The following is a 20,158-nucleotide window of genomic DNA, read 5'->3' as shown; positions in this document are numbered from 1 at the left end:
GAAATGTTAAAAAGCAATATAAAATTTCAATTCAATTTTTAGGAGGACAATTAGAAAGAAAGGAGGAAAGCAATCTAATCAGGTCATATTAAGAACATGGGATGTTTCTTAGAGTTGATATTAAAGAACATCAGCAGAGAATGTCATTTCTCAGTATTATGATATTGTGTCAGCAGGCATTACAGCAAATTTCAAGGTTTACAGAAAATTTTATGGATTGCCTCTGGATAGCCTGAAACGTCCAAGATCTGAGTGTGATGGGAAAAATTTGGTAGAAGTTCGGGACTAAGTTTAAATGAGGTCCTGAACTTGAGAAGGCCTGATCCTTGATCCCCATGGTTTATAAGATTTGTGGACAGTTAAATTAAGAGAATACTGACAGCATTTCACAGGGAAATCGGGCCATTTCTTCACCTTAAGACATCCAAAGGAAGTTTACAGCTAATGTACTTCAGAGGTGTAGCAACTCTTAAAGTGGCAGTGACAACATGGAGACAATACCAAGATATCACCAGAGAATCTGTGGAATTCTTAGCCACATGCAGCCATGGAGGCCAAGTCTTTATATATATTTAAGGTAGAGGTTCTTGATTGGTCAGGGCATGAAGGGATATGGGGAGAAGGCTGGAGACTGGGGCTGAGAGGGAAAATTGTATCAGCCATGATGAAATGGTGGAGCCTACTTGATGGGCCAAATGGCCTAATTCAGCTCCTATATCTTATGGCCTTATGTTTTAAGTGACGTTGTTTGAGGGATAACTCTTCAGCCTGGATACTGTGAAGAACTATGGACAATTCATCAAGGTCATCTACATCCAGTAGATAGAGAGGAACTTGTTTTTATATTGTCAAAACTCAACGTAAATTTATTATCAATGTATGTATATGTCACCATATACTACCGTGAGATTTCCTTTCTTGTAGGCATTCACAAGAAAATAAAAATTCTACAATAGTATTTAGGAAAAACTATAAATATCAAAGACTGACAAACAACCAATGTGCAGAAGAAGACAAATTGTGCAAATAATAAAACCGTAAATAAATAACCTTCTCTTAGACATGGCATTTCCAGCTGCGCAGGATTGCATTGGGATTGTCTGAAGTAATTGGATTTTATGCTCAAGTCCCCGGAATGTGAATTGAACCCAAGCGCCTTTACTCAACTCAACAAAGGTGCTTTTGATTGGCACTAAAACAGCAATGGACAACTGCATTGCCAAATTATTCAGAAGGCATTTATCAAAGCTGGTTGTCGGACTGCTTGCTCTCTGTAGTTATTTATCTATTTGTTTGTTTATTTAGAGATACAGTGCGGAACGGGCCCTTCCAGCCCAATGAGCTGCACCAACCAGCAACCCTCAGATTTAACCCTTAACCTAATCACATGACTATTTACAATGACTAATTAAGCTACTAACCTTTGGGCTGTGTGAAGAAACCAGAGCACTCAGAGAAAACCCACACCTTCATAGGGCAGACATAAAATCTCCTTTCAGATGGCATTGGAATTGAACGCCCATCTCCAACAGCCCGAGTTGTAATAGTGTCACACTAACCATGGCACCCACGTATAGAACGTTCAGCTCTGCGTAGCCCCACAAACCAAGCAGAAGGGGAATAGGAATGGGGCATTGAAAGCAGCTGTCATGGAATGCATGCGAGCAAGAGGGCCTTCAGAAGCATCGCGATTCTCTAATCACTGTACAATTAAAAACTGGTGAAGCTTAAAATAAAAAACACTTATGTGGTGTGATTCAGAGCCAAAGCATGAACTGAATGTCAAGGGAATGCACAATTTTTGTCAAATATTTATTCACTACTCTGCTGCCTTAAATTGGAACTGCAGGGTTCATTGGCTCTTGCTCCTGCGGTTTCTCAAGGCCTTGTGCTCCATTAATAAAATCAGGCACTCCAGGGAAATAAGGAGTTCCCTGGAAGTTTCAGATAGTGCTGTTGCTCAGTCTAAACAAGCATTTTCATTTCTCTGTTTGATCAGTGTGGAAGCATACTAACCTCTCAGGAATGGCTGAGAATGACAAGTCACACCACCGTTATCATTGGACCAACAGCTTGTAGAATCACTGATACATGATTTCTCTGATTACTGTGTTCATCTCTTTAGTCCTCTAGGACATTTCATTACTTCTGTATTGCTGTTGAAAATTATTGCCATTCCACAATTTGGACACATTTGAACTGCAGACTGATAGGCAGGTTTCAGTCGATTTGTTATAACTCAGCCTGCAAATGAACACCCATCCGACTCCATATACCCCCTTGTTTACAAACTGTGACATCTACTTCTATTTAACGAGCATGGAATGTGAGTCATATTGGACTTCACTCAAGCTTGAGAGTACCGGTATGTTGACTGAGCACTAATCTGACCTCTGGCTTAGGAAGTAGAGAAGGAAACCAAGTTGCAAATGGTGCAAAAATACAGTTGAAGGCAGAGTGAAAAGATTATGTTACAGTTCTGCATTACAGAAGAAATAACAGGGTATAGTGTCTTGATAGGTCTGCTCTATTAGAAAGAACGTGCTGATACTAGAGAGGGTTCAAAAGAGGTTCATGCAAATTATTCCAACGGCTTGTCATATGAAGAGTGTTTGATGGCTCTGGGCCTGTATTCACTGCAACTCAGAAGAATAAGGGATGACCTCATTGAAACCTATTGAATGATGAAAGGCCTTGGTAGAGTGGATGTGGAGAGGATGTTTTCTATGGTGGGAGAGTTTAGGACCAGAGGACACAGAAGAGAGGGGTGTCCTTTTAGAATAGAAATGAGGAGGAGCTTAGCCAGTGAGTGGAGAATCTGTGGAATTCATTGCCACAGGTTGCTGTGGAGGCCAGGTCATTGGGTAAATTTAAAAGCAGGACCTCCAGGATAGTAATCTCAGGACTGCTGCCTGTGCCACATGCTAATGAGCGCAAGAATAGCATAATCAGGCATTTTAATGTGTGGTTGACCTGGTGTAGGGGGCAGGGCTTCAGATTCATGGATCTGTACAGAAATGAAGTGTTACACCTGAATCCAAAGAGGTCCAATATCCTAACAGGCAGGTTTAATAGAGCTGTTAGGGAGGGTTTAAACTAATTTGGCAGGAGGATGGGAACCGGAGTGACAGGGCTGAGGAAGGGGAAAACAGAAATAAATCAAAGATAACATGCGAAAGAGGTGATAGAAAGACTAGGCAGGAGACAAAGCATAATCACAGTTTGTGGGATGATTTACAGGGCAATAGAGGTGTGGTGCAATTAAAACAGAAAGCAACAAACACTGGAATGAAAGTGTTATATTTCAATGCACGCAGCATAAGGAATAAAATGGACGATCTTGAAATTCAGCTACAGATTTGCAAGTATGATGTTGTGGCCATCTCTGAAACTTTGCTAAAGGATGGCTGCCATTGGGAGCTGAATGTCCAAGGATATACAGTGTATTGGAAAGATAGGTTAGTAGGCAGAGGGGTTGGTGTGCCCCTTTGTATAAGAAATAATATTGAATCATTAGAAAAGGATGACAGAGGATCGGAAGATGTAGAGTCCCTGTGGGTTGAGTTAAGAAATGGCAAGGGTAAAAGGACACTAATGGCAGTTGTATACAGGCCTCCAAACAGCAGCCAGGATGTGGATTACAAATTACACCAAGAGATGGAAAAGTCATGTCAGAAGGGCAATGTCATGATAATCGCTGGGGATTTTAACATGAAAGTAGATTGAGAAAACTAGGTCAGTACTGGACCTCAAGAGAGAGAATCTATAGAATTCTAAGGGATGGCTTTTTAGAGCAGCTTGTTGTTGAGCCCACTAGGGGATCGACTGTGCTGGATTGGTGTTGTGCAATGATCCAGAGGTGATAAGAGAGCTTAAGGTTAAGAAACTCTTAGGGATTAGTGATCACAATATGATCGAGTTCACTTTGAAATTTGAGAAGGAGAAACTAAATTCCAATGTGTTGGTATTTCAGTGGAATAAAGGAAATTACAATGGCATGAGAGGGGAACTGCCAAAAGTTGACTGGAAAGGGACACTAGCAGGAAGGACAGCAGAGCAGCAGTGGCTGGAGTTTCTGCAAAAAATGAGGGCAATGCAAAACAGGTATACTCGTGTCCCCTGCTTTACGAATGTTCGCTTTACGCCACTTCGCTTTTACAAAAGACCTGCATTAGTAACCTGTTTTCGCATCACAAAGAGGATTTTCGCTTTTTCGAAAATTTTTCCCATATAAATTAATGGTTCTTTGCTTTACGCCATTTCGGCTTAAGAAAGGTTTCATAGGAACGCTCTACCTTTGTAAAGGGGGTGGGGGGACACACATCTGTATTCCAAGTAAGAAGAAGTTTTCGAATGGAAGGAGGACACTACCATGGCAGACAAGTGAAGCTGAGCCAAAGTAAAAGCAAAAGAGAGGGCATACAAGGAAGCCAAAGCTAGTGGGAAGATAGAGGACTGGGAAGCTTTTAAAAACTTGCAGAACAAAACTAAGAAGGTTATTAGGAAGGAAGAGATGAATTATGAAAGGAAGCTGACAACTAATATCAAAGAAGATACTAAAAGCTTTTTTTAAGTATATAAAGGGTAAAAGAGAGTCAAAAGTAGTTATAGGACCAATAGAAAATGTCGCTGGAAATATTGTAATGAGAGACGCAGAGATGACAGAGGAAATGAATGCATATTTTGCATCAGTCTTCACAGTGGAAGACATCTGCAGTATACCCGATATTCAAGAATGTCAGGGAAGTGAAGTTTATGCAGTGGAAATTATGACCGAGAAGGTGCTCAGGAAGCTTAGTGGTCTGAGGGTGGATAAATCTCCTGAACTTGATGGAATGCACCCTCGAGTTCTGAAGGAAGTAGCTGGAGAGATTGTAGAGACATTAACAATGATCTTTCAAGCATTAATAGATTCTGGCATTGTACTAGATGACTGGAAAATTGCACATGTTATTCCGCTCTTTAAGAAGGGTCGAAGGCAGCAGAAAGGAAACTATAGACCTGTTAGCTTGACATCAGTGGTTGGAAAGTTGTTAGAATCAATTGTTAGGGATGAGATTACTGAGTGCCTAGAGACACATGACAAGATAGGCCAAAGCCAGCATAGTTTCCTGAAAGAGAAATCATTGTAGTAGGTCTACCGCAATTTTTTGAGAAAATTACAAGCAGGGTAGACAAAGGAGATGCAGTAGATGTGGTGTATTTGGATTTTCAAAAGGCCTTTGACAAGGTGCTGCACATGAGGCTACTTAAGAGCCCGTGGAATTACAGGGAAGTTACTAGCATGGGTGGAGCATTGGCTGATTGGCAGAGAGTGGGAATAAAGAGATCCTATTCTGGCTGACTGCCGGTTACCAGTGGGACCACTGCTTTTTATGATCTATGTCAATGATTTGGACTATGGGGTAATGGATTTGTGGCTAAATTTGCCGAATTGTTGAGGAAACAGAGAGTCTGCAGAGAGACTTGGATAGTTTAGGGGAATGGGCAAAGAAGTGGCAAATGAAATACAATGTTGGAAAGTGTGTGGTCATGCACTTCGGTGGAAGCAATAAACAGGCAGACCATTATTTAGGTGGGGAGAGAATTCAAAATGCAGAGATGCAAAGGGACTTGGGAGTCTTTGTCCAGGATACCTTAAGGTTAATCTCCAGGTTGAGTCGGTGGTGAAAAAGGCAAATGCAATGTTATTCATTTCTAGAGTTATAGAAAATAAGAGCAGGGATGTGATGTTCAGACTCTAGAAAATACTCATGAGACCACACTTGGAGTATTGTGTGCCGTTTTGGGCTCCTTATTTTAGAAAGGATATACTGACATTGAAGAGGGTTTACAGCAGATTCACAAGAATGATTCCAGGAATGAAAGGGTTACCATATGAGGAACGTCTGGTAGCTTTTAGGCTGTATTCCCTGGAGTTCAGGAGAATGAGCGGGGATCTCATCGAAACATTCCAAATGTTAAGAGGCCTGAACAAATTTGATATGGCAGTTATTTTCTCATGGTGGGGGAGTCTAGGACAAGAGGGCATGACTTCAGGATTGAAGAACATCCATTTAGAACAGAGATGCGGAGATATTACTTTAGCCAGAGGGTGGTAAATCTATGGAATTTCTTGCCATGGGCGGCTGTGGAGGCCAAGTGTATTTAAGGCAGAAATAGATGGGTTCTTGATTAACCAGGGCATCAAAGGGTATGGGTGAAGGCAGGTGAGTGGGGATGATCGGAATAATTGGATCAGCCCACGATTGAATGGCAGAGCAGAATCGATGGGCCAAATGGCCTGCTTCTGCTCCTCTATCTTATGGTCTTACGGTCTTATAAATTTAAGGCAGAGGTTGATAGATTCTTGATCAGTCAGGGCATGAAGGGATACAGGGAGAAGTTGAAGATTGGATCTGAGAGGGAAATGGATCAACCGTGATGAAATGATGGAGTAGACTTGATGGGCCAAAAGGTCTAATTCTGCTCCAATGTCTTATGGAATTATGGTCTTATGACCTTTGCATCAGTAGTCTATTTTCCATCTTGAATTACTGACTATGAAAGTGTACTGGTTAAACTATTTCTTCATAAGGGTGCAGGATCCAGGTTGTTCTGAGTTTGAGCTTCATCCATGAGGCACTTATAAATCCCAATGCCCCAGTGGCTTGTTTCACCTTCATCAAATCAGTGAAAAATTGAGAAGATCGATATCCTGCTGGCCTGAAGGGAAATTTTGAGAAGGATAAAGACTAGGAAGTGCTGGATGAGTCTAAAGACTATTGGCTTTATCTGTGCTGGGATACTATTTCTTCTTCCAGTTCAGATCCATAACTTAGTGATATTACTGCACATTTTAAACAAACATGACCTGCAGTAGTCTTGACAAAGGCAGATGCAGAATACTCTGATAAGCATGACGAAGTCTGCAGATGCTAGAAATGAATAAACAGCCTTTCATTTCCATTGATGCTGCCTGACCTGCTGAGGCGTTCCAGCATTTTGCAACCATTACTCAGGTCATCGCATACACAATTTTCCCAGAAATGCGAGATGTTGTTGTGTGTGCATTCTGCTTCTTTTCCTGCTTGGTCCTGCGCAAGCACTGCCGGACGGCTGTTATAACGCGCAGTCGGTGTGAACGGCGTGAGAGTTAAATTGTAAAGTGAGCTTTCTTGACAAGATCCCCAAAATTGATTTGACTGAGTCTATCTTTAAAAATATTAATGTCAGAAATACCGTGCAGGTCTGGCGGCAGAAGATTCCACTCTCTTGTTGATCTTGGGTAGAGGGAGTACTGGTAGAAAATCTTGTTGAATGAGGGGGGTTTCCAGTATACAAGGTCCATTTTGCTGTTGAGTTGAACTGACCCTGTGACGAATTTGGATGTTTGATGGCGTGATGTTGTGAACTTCTTTGAAAATGGAGATTAACCATAGTTAGTCAACAAGCAGATCAAGTAAGAGTTTGATCAGCATTGCAAACTAAGCTGGAAGAATTAGACAATCACACCAGGCACTCAGATCACTTCTATAAATAGTAACATATGCACAAGGTCTATTAGGTTCAGGTTGTAGCCATAACTTTATGTGAAAACGAGGCAGATTCTACTTTTATTCTTCCCATTCATGGAAAGCTTCTAAAGTATTGATATTGGATTATTATTGCCTCATGTATGAAAATACATTGAAATGCCTGTCTTGCATACTCTTTGGAAGAATATCACCAACAGCCTTACTATTCGAGAAGAACAGATGCACATTGGGGAGAGGCCAACATGAATAGCATCTCCATCATGAAAAAGCAACATTATGAGGTAGATTATGAGGTCAAGAGTCACACAAGAAGCCCATTCAAGAGTCTGATTACAGTATGGTAGAAGCTGTCCTTGAGCCTGGTGTTATGGGCTTTCAGGCTTTTGTATCTTCTGCCCGATGGAAATCAGGAGAGGAATTTCCGGGATGCATGGGGCCTTGATTATGTTGACTACTTTACTGAGGCAGTGAGAAGTATTGGCAGAGTCCATAGAGGAGGGACTGGTTCCTGGAGCAAGACCATAAGATACAGGAGCCATTTGACCCATCATGGCTGATCCATTGCCCTCTCAGTCCCAACCTCCTGCCTTCTCCCCGTATCCCTTCATGACCTGACTAATCAGTCTATCAATGTCTTCCTTAAATATTCCCAATGACTTGGCCTCCACAGCCATCTGTGTCGACAAATTCCATAGATTCACCATACTTCGGCTAAAGAAATTTCTCCTTATCTCCATTCTAACTGGAAGTCCCTCTATTCTGAGGCTGTGCCCTCTGATCTGAGACTCCCCCTCCAAAGGAAACATCCCCATCCACATCAACTCTATCAAGCTTTTTAACATTTGACAGGTTTCAATCGGATCCCCCTCATTCTGAATTCCAGTGAGTAGAGGCCCAGAGCCATCAAACACTTCTCATCTGACAAGCCTTTCAATCCTGGAATCATCTATGCGAACCTCCTTTGAAACTTCTTCATTGTCAGCACATCCTTTCCTCGATAAGGTTCCCAGAACTGCTCACACTACTCCGTGAGCCCTCACCAGCGCCTTATAAAGCCTCAATGTTTGATGTTCTAGTCCTGTTGAAATGGATGCTAACATTGAATCTGCCTTCCTCACCACCGATTCCACCTACAAATCAACATTTAGGGAGTCTGCATGAGGACTCCCAAGTCACTTTGTACCTCAGAATTTTGAATTCTCTCGCCATTTAGAAAAAAAGTCTACACTTGTATCTGTTGAACTGTGTCCACAACTCACTGTAATTTCTTGTGGTCACATGCAGAGCAGTTGCCATGCCAAGCTAATATTTACCCAGACAGGAAGCTTTCTATAGTGTAATGATAAAAACTGGTAAAATTTAATGGGATAGGCTGTATTTCTTTAGTCTCCTGAGGAAGTAGAGATATTGGTGAGCTTTCTATTTCCAATTGTTTTGCCCATACCTTCCGCAACAAAATTAACATGAATATTTTTATTCCTTATCATGATACTGTAGTGTTGTGGTTAGTGGAAAGTGATTATAGTATCAGCAATCCGGGTTCATTCCTGCTATTGTCTGTAAGGAGTCTGTATTTTCTCCCCATGACATGAATGTTTCCTCCAGGTGCTCTGATTTCCTCCCACTTTCCAAAGACATACGGGTTAGTAGGTTAATTGGTCACATGGGTATAATAGGGCTTCGTGGGCTCATTGGGTTAGAAGGGCCTGTTACTGTGTTGTATTACCAAATCCAAAATCTAAAAAAATTGATGAAAATTTACACAAAGTCTGGCAGCATAGGCAGGAGCAAATCAAAGCAGTTGTGTCAGAATAATGGCTTTCCTTCACAAGAAAGAATTAAGCATTTGAGGATTCCATCATTTTATTTTTTTTTAATTCAAGTGACTATTTCCCATTGTAAATATTACTTTTTAAAATAACATAAAAATTAACAACTATTTTAAGCAGAGGCACCTTAGCACAGGGGTGTTCCACACAGAGACACAACACCATGAACAATGATTTCTCCAACTTTTGACAACTGGTTGGGTGGCAGGATGGAAATACGTCTCTACCAAAGGAGGGGTAAGGGTCACCCTGGCACAAGGTGTAGCCCATCCCTGCCCCCACAGTTCAGGGTCATGTGAAGCCATGGGAGCAGATGATGGATGGTCATATGAACAACTGGTGCATATCACAAGTCCTGGTTATGTGACCACTGTCGGCAAATGGACAATATCTGAAGAGTATTGATAATGGCTGGGGTCAACTGTCTTGTAAAGACACTGCCCAGAAAAAGGAAATGGCAAACCACTTCTGTGGAAAAATTTTGTCACGAACAATCATGGTCATAGATCATGATTACCTATGTCTTATGACAAAGCACATAATGAAAATGATGCTACTCCCCCTCAGTCCTTTTTCTCTTTTCTCTCTCCTCCTGATCCACCTTGTTCCCATTAGCATATCTCTTTCTCTCTCCCCACCTTTTCCATCTGCCCATCACTCACACTCTCTCATCAGCAGATCTCCTCTCCTCTCTCCTCCCTACCTGTCTCTCTTTATGCCATTCTCCATCTTTCTCTCCTATCAGATTCCATCATCTTCAGCCCTTTATCAGTTCCAGCTAACATCTCCCACCTTCTGTGCCCATTCACACTTCCGCCCTCCTACATCAGCCTATCAAACTCTCCAACCTGGATCTACCTATTGCCTGCCAGCTCTTCCTCCACCCATTCCCTCCACAATTTTATACCGGGTGACTATTCTCTATCTTTCAGATGGAGAGCGTCAACCCGAAAAGGTCGGACTGACCTGCTTTTTGTGTGTTACTCCAGATGTGCCAGGTAGCTAGTACTGGTGATGAGAGCATATGTTTCCTGGGATCCAAAGACAGATGTCCCATAGAACTCCAGAGTTGTTAGTTATATAATTATGTATGTATCCAATAGAACATGCACTGAGATGGAGGAAGTGGCCATTTGTTCAAATCATGAGTTCAAAGTAAATTTATTATCAAAGTACATATATGTCACCATATACAACACCGAGATTCAATTTTTCATGAGTATACTCAATAAATCCAATAAACATAACAGAATCAATGAAAAACCTCACAGAGTAAACAAGCAGTGTGCAAAAGACAACAAATTGTGTAGACACAAAAAGAAAGAAAAATAGATAATAAATCAGTAAATAACTAAATAATCAATATTGAGAACATGAGATGCAGAGTTCTTGGAAGTGAGTCCATAAGTTGTTCAGTTATGGGCAAGTGAAGCTGAGTGAGGTTATCTCCTCTGGATCAAGAGCCTGATGGTTGAGGTGTATTACCTGTTTCTGAACCTGGTGGTGTGAGTCCTGAGGCTTCTGTACTTTCTTCGTGATAACAGCAGCAAGAAGAGAACACAGCCTGGATGATAGGGTTCCTGATGATGGATACTGTTTTTCTACAGCAACGCTCTGTGTAGATGTGCTCAATGGTGGGTATGAGTTTACCCATTTGAACTGAGCCGTATCCCCTACTTTTTGTAGGATTTTCCATTCGAAGGCATTGGTGTTTCCATGCCAGGCTGTGATGCAGGCAGTCAATATACTCTCCACCACATATCTATAGAAGTTTGTCAAAGTTTTAGATGTGATGTCAAATTTTCACAATCTCCTAAGGAAGTAGAGGCTTTGCCGGGCTTTCTTTGTAATTGTATTTACGTGCTGGGCCCAGGACACATCCTCAGAAATGATAACACTGAGAAATTCAAAGTTGCTGACCCTTTCCACTTCTGATCCCCCCCCCCCCCCCAGTTGAGGACTGGCTCATGGACCTGTGGCTTCCTCCTCCTGAAGTTAGTAATCAGCTCCTTGGTCTTCCTGGCATTTAGTAAGTTGTTCTGGCACCACTCAGACAGAATTGCAGTAGATGCTGATTTGCCAACATTTTTGATTCGGCCTGTGATAGTGGTGTCATCTGCAAACTTAAATGTTTCATCACAGCTGTGCTTAGCCTTACAGTCATAAGTGTAAAGCAAGTAGAGCAGGGGCTGAGCACACCCTTGTGGTGCACCTGTGTTTGATAACACTCTGGGTGACACAGAGGAGCTTACATTCAATGGCCACTTATATTAGATACAACTGTACCCCTTGCTGGCTAATACAAGTGTCTAATTAGCCAATCATGTGGCAGAAATTTAATGCATAAGAGAATGCAGACGTGGTCAAGAGGTTCAGGTGTTGTTCGGTTCAAACATCAGAATGGGGAAGAAATGTGATCTAAGTGACTTTAACCGTGGAATGATTATTGGTGCCATTCGGGGTGGTTTGAGTATCTCCGAAACTGCTGATCTCCTGAGAATTTCAAACACAATAGAGTTTACAGAGAACGGTGTGAAAAACAAAAAAACAACATCCAGTGTAAGCAGAAGTTCTGTGGGTGAAAACACCTTGTTAATGAGCGAGGCCAGAGGAGAACGGCTGGACTGGTTCAAGCTGACAGGAAGGAGGCAGTAACTCCAATAACCCTGTGTTACAGCAATGGTCACTAGAAGAGCATCTCTGAATGCACAACACTTGGAAGTGGATGAGCTATGGCAGCAGTCGACCATAAATATACACTCAGTAGCCACCGTATTAGGTACAGGAGGTACGTAATGAAATGGCTGCAGAGTGTATGTGCAGAAAGTTTTTAAAAAAGTCTTGAAAGGGAAACATTTTAAAAGACTGTACTTTAGTCAGAACGAAAGTTTCATATAAATAGCCTGTAATTAATTGTCCTTTCGCTCATGTTTAAATCCATTTGCCACTCTGTTACTCAAATGTCACTTCAAAAATAATACCTTACACTACCTGGTTGATTTAGGATGGAATTAGCTTCTTCCCTTATTTCTGATGTCACTTTAAGATCGCAACAAAATATGATGATTAATATTTAGCTTCCCTGGAATTAACTGCATCCTGTTGAGCTGATTTATCAGGCTGTGATTATTGAGAGCTGATGTCTGTAACAGTAAATCAGTGTGTATGCATGGACCACCGACAGCAACAGAGGCTTCACTTGAAGAGGGGATTGACATCACAGGCACTGCAAAACTCATCAGGAAATCACCGGGGGGAAGATACTGTCGGAGGCAGTAATTATATCTGGTAATTGGTGTCATTTACCTTGTCACAGCCCACTGGATGTGACTAACACAGGACATTTGAGCTGTCACACGCTGTTAGCTTTGAGGTGCTAGAGGTTTAGGAAGTGCATAAGGTCTTTCTCATCTTGAGCAATAACTATATGCACCAAAATGAGTTTCTGAAATGTTAAACGTTCCTAAATAAAAGTTAGTGTAGTGAAAAGAAAAATAAGATTCTTAAGTGTGTGTAGCTAAAAGATTCAGTTTTGTTCTTGTTCCTCAATAATTAGATTTTCATAGAAGATTTTAAAAATACTCAAAAATTAATAAACTCTAAATTTTTTTCCTGGTATTGGGTAGATACCCAACCATCCAATATCATGGGAGTTGTGAGAACATTCACTATTGGTCAGCAGCCCAGCAAGGAGGGGAAAAAGTATTCCCAGCTTTCCACAGATGCAGAAGTTAAACTCTCTGTGCTTGTGAATAATTGAATTTGATATCCATGTGAGCTCTGGCCCACATCCCCCAAATCAGAGCACTCAAAGCCCCCACCCCCTCAACACCAACCATAAGTAATAACCCCACCACTTTGGCATATTTATAACACTAAACTTTAAAATGGGTGTCAGGAGAAGGAAGATCCCAATATAGACCAGGACAATAAAGGGGTGGGCCAGAACAAAGTGACAGGGTGGAATGACACTGAATCTTCAGTAACAAGATCTAGAAACACAAGGGGGATAGTTTTCCCTCTGCCTGCATAATTATAGCCTTACTCAAGAGCTTGAGTGTGAAGTTTTGGGGTCCCATCATCGGCTAGTCTGGGGATCGATATCGAAGACTGGAGCCTGAAGCATGATTAGAAGTTGAGAAGTTGAACCCGAAGTCTGGAGACTGGAGTTGCAGATACTGCTCCTGAAGTTGGAAGATCATCCACGTGTGTGGGAGGGGGGAGTGGAAGGGATGAAAGGAACTTGTTTAACTGTTGTTTTGTTGTAATGTTCAGTTTTGTTTTGTTTGTGTGTTCTGCCAAGTACTATGGTCTTGCTAAGTTGATGCTGGAATGTGTGGCCCCCAACATAACCTTATGCTGTGTTGGTTATTATTATCTATGTTTCATGCGTAAGTGATAAATAAGATTGAATTTTAGATCCCCAATGTTACAACAGATGCAGAAGTTAAACTCTCGTCCAATGCCACTGTCTTTCAGTTTATGGACAAAGTTGCATTGTCCTGAACACAGTCAGCACAAGTCCAGGAAAGCTACAAGACAAGAAAATACAACGTGAAACCGATCATATTGATCCCAAGCACCGGGAATCTATTTCTAAGTGCTATCAAAATGTTTTCCAAGAGTTGGGGTGGAAATACCCAGTTACCTGTAACTTCCACATTTTGGAAACAATATAACAGCTTCAATGGCCTACCCTTCGTAATTCAAACTAAAATCCTATGCACTCATATTAGGAACAAGCGAAAATCTACAGATGCCGGAAATCTGAACAACACACACAAAATGCTGAAGGAACTCAGCAGGCCAGGCAGAATCTATAGAAAAAAGCACAGTCAGCATTTCGGGCCGAGACCCTTCGGCAGGACTGGAGAGAAAAGGCTGAGGAGTAGATTTGAAAGGTAAGGGGAGGGGAGAAGTAAATGCCAGGTGATAGGTGAAACTTTGAAACTTAGAGGAGAAGGGATGAAGTTAATTGGAGAAAGAAAAAGGAGGATGGAGCACCAGAGGGAGGCCATGGGCGGGCAAGGAGGTAACATGAAACGGGACAAAGGGATGAGAAATGATGAAGGGGGGAGGGTATGGAAGCATTTAATGGAAGTTTGAGAAATCGATGTTCATGCCATCAGGTTGGAGACTACCCAAACAGAATATAAGGTTTTGTTTTCCCAACCTAAGAGTGGCCGTATCCCAACAGTGGAGATGAGGCTATGGATGGACATAACAGAATGGAAAGTGGAATTAAAATGTTTGGTCAAGATTAACAGTGATGCTGTTTCTGACATAATTAACTGCATTATCTTGCTTTACTGTGACCCACTGGCTTTTCTTTCAAGACATACAGTGCCATTGTATCTCTCTCCATGCGTAGTCTGCACTTGTCTGAGTTGCACTTTAGTGATTGGGTTGAGTTGTTCTCCAACCTTGGCAATCCATTTGCGAACATTTCGTCACCATACGAGCAGACATCATTAGTGCTCTGTTCATTTGTGGAGTGTCCTCCGAATGCACGGCCTTTATATACTTACCAATCAGTTGATTAGTCGTCATTATGGAAATTCAATTGTGATGTAGGGAGGGGTTCTCGTCACTCATGGTGAACTCCGTGCGTTGTGTGGAATTTTGCTTGCATTGGTTGATAAATGGAATCAAGGTCTACAAGTCTGTTTATAGAATTGTTTGCAGAAAACCATGCTCCTAAGGATTCTCTTGAATGCCGGGTGTTTTCATGCACCACGATTTTCTCTTTCAGCGCCCAATCGAATTTGTGCCCCTCTCAGTCCTAATGGGTAGAGACTAGGAGGAGTTGGTCATGCCACTTAACAGCCAGCTGATGTTCATGGACCCTTGTGGATAGTTTTCTCCTTGTTTCTCCGACGTAATATTTGCTGCAGTCCCTGCAATGGTGATGAAACGTTTGGAAATGGATTGCCAAGATTGAAGAACAACTCAACCCAACCATACGCCGCCTTTACATTTTTTGAGTTATTTCTTACACTTTAGTGACGTTATTTTTAATCATGTTATGGTTTTGGTGGTAGAGCTTGGTGAGGGACATTGAAGGAATTGGATTTGTGTATATAATATTGATAGCTGGCATTACTGACGATTGCTTTCTGTCATCAGGACATGCAAAGTTCCGAAGCTCAGCTGATAATAGTTGGCAGAATCATAACAAGTTACAGTTCTGTGAATAATGACATTTAATTGAAGATTAACCTGTAAGAAATGAAGTTATTATCACTTGGGTTTAGCCCACATGGAACATTTGATATATAAACCTTAAGGGAGTCACAATACAACTTTATCTGGCTCTCCTTCCACAAATACAGGAAGGCAGTATTGAATGAAAATACTGCGGAATGTGGCACTATCTCGGGCCCAAGTGATCTTTGACCCAACACTAGAACACAGAACACTACATTGCATTGAAACCTATCGAATGGTGAAAGGTCTTGATAGAGTGGATGTGGAGACAATATTTCCTATGGTGGGAGAGTTTACTACCAGAGGACACAGACTCAGAACAGAGGGATGTCATTTAGAATGGAGATAAGGAAGAATTTCTTCAGCCAGAGAGTGGTGAATCTGTGGAATTTGGTGCCACAGGCGACTGTAGAGGTCAAGTCGCTGGGTATATTTAAGGTTCTTAGATTCTTGATTAGTCACAGATAAATAGATTTGGGGAGAAGGCAGAAGACTGGGGCTGAGACTGAAATGGATCTGCCATAATGAAATCCTGGAGAAGACTTGATGGGTTGAATGGCTTAATTCTGCCTCATATCTTATGGTCTTATTACATCACAGGGGGAAGATCTTTAACCCACAATGTTTGAGTTGACCATGTTGCCAATCCAAGATAATCCCACCTGCTTGCACAAGTTCCTTATCTCTCCATTCTTGCCTTTTCATTATTGTGTCGAAATGCCTCTTAAGTTGCTGTTATTTCTGTTTCCACCACGTCTCCTGACAGGGTATACCAGGCATCTGTTACTTTGTGTAAAGATAAATCTTGCCTTGTAAATCTCCTTAAACTGTTTCTTCTCACCATAAAGCTATGGCTTCTAGTATTTAATAGTTCTCATATTTGACTGCCTGCCTACACCTCCTGGTGGTTACCTATCTATCTGACTGAAACTTTGGTGTCATCACCTCCTTGGAAATTCGTGTCTCTGACACTCTCTGCTCTCCGGTATGATCCTCACTAAGTTCAAATGCAGGTGATAAGTGGAGCTAGGTGAGGGGGAAGGTAGGTGGCAATACCTCATATTCCATTTGGGTAGCCTCCAGCCTGATGGCATGAACATTGGTTTCTCCAACTACAGGTAATTTCTCCATCTGCATTTCCCTCTCACCCTTCTCTTCTCCTCACCTCCCTCTGGCACCCCTCCTCCTTTCCTTTCTCTATGGTCCATTCTTCTCACCTATCAGATTCCTCCTCCTTCAGCCCTTTACTTTTTCCACCTATCACCTCAAAGGTTCTTACTTCAACCGTCCTTCCCACCCACCCATCTTCCCCTTCACCTGGGCTCACCTGTCACCTGCCATCTTGCACTCTTTCCCTCACCCCACCTTCTTATTCTGTCTTCTTCCCCCTTCCTTTCCAGTCCTGATGAAGGGCCTTGGTCCGAAACATCAAGACCTTATTTCTCTTGATGGATGCTGCCTGACGTATTGAGTTCCTCTAGCATTTTATGCACCTTCAACCAATCTATACCATTCACAAGGGCACACTTTTTGATTTTTTATTTAGAGATACAGCACTAAACAGGCCCTTTGGGCCCAACAAGCCACACCGTCCAGTAGCCCATCTATTTAACTCTAGCCTAATCACAGGACAATTTACAATCAGCAATTAGCCTACTAACCGATGCATCTTTCGACTGTGGGAGGAAATGGAGCACTGAGAGGAAACCCACGTGTTTGCGGGGAAGAATGTAGAAACTCCTATGTGAATCAAACTCTGAACTCTGACATCCCATTTTCCTGCAGTCATAGACATCAGGGATATTTGACCCCTCCCTGATCTTCCACATCTCACGAGAATAGCATATGACTCCACTGGCTGCCATTACTCCCCATTTAGTAAACAAGTAGACTTGAAATTCTCTGTTCCGTGGAATTCCAACATGATCTCCATCAGCACAAATGCACTGCAAAGCTGTGTGCTTAGCCCCCTGCTCTACTTGCTTTATACTATTGACTGTGAGGCTAAGCACAGCTCCAACAGCATATTTAAGTTTGCTGATGACACCACTGTCATAAGCCAAATGAAAGGTAGTGATGAATCAGCACATAGGAGGAACACTGAAAATCTGGCTGAGCGATGCCATAACAACAACCTCTCAATGTCAACAAGACTAAGGAGCTGATTGTAGACTTCAGGAATGGGAAACCAGAGGTCCATGAGCCCTCACTCATCAGAGGTGGAGAGGCTTAGCAACTTTAACTTCCTGTCATGGGCCAAGCACATGTGCAATTGTGAAGAAAGCATGACAGTGCCTCTACTTCCTTGGTAACTGCAGGGATTCAGCATGACATCTAAGACTTTGACAAACTTCAATAGATGGAGAGTGGACAGTATATTGACTGGTTGCATCACAGCCTGGTATGGAAACACCAATGCCTTTGTATGGAAAATCCTACAAGAAGTAGTGCCCAGAACATCACGGGCAAAGCCCTCCCAACCATTGAGCACATCTACATGAAATGCTGTTGCAAGAAAGCAGCATCTGTTGTCAATGATCCCAACCATCCAGATCATGCTCTCTCCTCACTGTCACCATCAGGTAAAAGGAACAAGAGCCACAGGACTTGCATCACTAGGTGCAAGAAAAGTTACTGCCCTTCACCATCAGGCTCTGAAACCAAAGGTGATATCTTCACTCAGCTTCACTTGCCCAGTCATTGAAATGTTCCCACAACCAATGGTCTCACTTTCAATGACTCTTCATCTCTTGTTCTTGGTGGTTGTTGCTATTTATTTATACTTGCATTTGCACAGTTTGCCATATTTCATTGGTTCTGTTATAGTTACTATTCTATAGATTTTTTGAGAATACCCACAAGAAAATGAATCTCAGGGTTGTACTTAGTGACATATACCTATTTTGATAATAAAGTTTTGACCTTTGAACTTTTTGAACATTGGTTTCTTGAATTGGTTGACATAACATGGGTAAGCATTATTATTCCTGTCAGAATCCATTGCCTTTTTTTGTTTCTTTGAGGGAACTTTTGGAAGTGGTATCTTTTAATTAATGCTTATGAATTCTTTTTCTTTTTCTTATCCTTAGAACACGATGAATGTAGCACAAATCAACACAGCTGTGATGAGAATGCTCTGTGTTTCAATACTGTTGGAGGTCACAATTGCATCTGTAAACCGGGATATACAGGCAATGGTGTTCAATGTAAGGGTAAGTGGTACAAAAGTATTAACTTTCTTCAGCAGTGGTTGAACCATTTAAGGGATTTCATCATGTTTGCTTGTTGCTTTTTCCCATATTCTTTACAAGCACTATGTTAGGGTGTACAAAAGAGCTTCCTACTGATCTTCCTTCCAAAGTCCTATCTCAAGTCCACGTTAAACTTCAAATCAATATTCTAATGTTCTGATTGCCTGATTTGAATGAATCACTGGACCCAAGTTTGTTATCTTCTTCGATTGCCAAACAATTGGAATTGAAATCTGATTCAACAATAAATGAAACCCATCAAAAATCATTTAAAGTTTAAGTTGCAATAATTTCATATGGCTCATCATCATAATTATGTGCAGTATTGTATGACATAGGTGATCATGGTCTTTCCATGACCATGATTGCTCTTGGTAAATTTTTCTACAGGAGTGGTTTGACATTGCCGCCTTCTGGGCAGTGTCTTTATAAGACTGGCAATCCCAGCCATTATCAACACACTTCAGAGATTGTCAGTGGTCGCATAACCAGGATTTGTGATACGTACCAGCTGCTCATACGACTATCCACCACCTGCTCCTATGGATTCATATGACCCTGATTTGGGGGGGGGGGTGCTAAGCAGGTGCTACACTTTGCCCAAGGGTGACCTGCAGGCTAGCGGAGGGAAGGAACACCTTACACCTCTTTAGTAGAAATTTATCACCACCCCACCACCCAGTTTAAATGTTTGCCCACTCCATTTCCGCTGAACATCAAAATCCATCTTGTATGTCTTCCAAATCTGATTAAGGTTAAAGTCAGAACTACATCGTTATTAGGCAATACACACAAGATGCTGGAGGAACTCAGCAGTTAGTGTAGCACCTATGGAGAGGAATAAATAGTCAAGAGTCATTATTAGTTAGTGCCACTTCCAGTACACAAGTGTAAAGGAAAATGAAACAATTGTTAACCTGGTCCGATGCAGCAAAAAAACCCCAATAATAATAATAATAAACACAACATATGTCCAGTACTGTCCAAAAGTCCAAGGCACGTATGTGTGCACGCGCTCGCACATTCTCACTCACTCACACACACACAAACACACACACGCACGCACGCACACACACACGCACGCACGCACACACACACACACACACACACACACACACACACACACACACACACACACACACACTCACTCACTCACTCTCACACTCACTCACTCACTCACTCACTCACTCACACACACTCACTCACTCACTCTCACACACACTCACTCTCTCTCTCACACTCACACACACACACACACACACACACACACACACACACACACACACACACACACACACACACACACACACACACACACACACACACACACACACAGGGTGTCCAAGCCTTTGTA

The 20,158-nt window shown here is 41.9% G+C and overlaps 1 protein-coding gene across 1 annotated transcript in view; it reads left to right on the top strand.

The window, feature by feature from the left end:
• LOC132398695 (protein kinase C-binding protein NELL2-like) overlaps nt 1-20,158 on the top strand; it is a 305,511-nt gene that overhangs the window by 150,846 nt on the left and 134,507 nt on the right. Inside the window, exon 14 of the mRNA XM_059978482.1 lies at nt 18,643-18,765. Coding sequence (XP_059834465.1) covers nt 18,643-18,765 — 123 coding nt within the window. The remainder of the gene's footprint in view (nt 1-18,642; nt 18,766-20,158) is intronic.

Source organism: Hypanus sabinus, chromosome 8 (genome assembly GCF_030144855.1).
Source record: "Hypanus sabinus isolate sHypSab1 chromosome 8, sHypSab1.hap1, whole genome shotgun sequence".
NCBI classification, from domain to species: Eukaryota; Metazoa; Chordata; class Chondrichthyes; order Myliobatiformes; family Dasyatidae; genus Hypanus; species Hypanus sabinus.
This window is presented reverse-complemented; position numbering and strand designations above follow the sequence as displayed.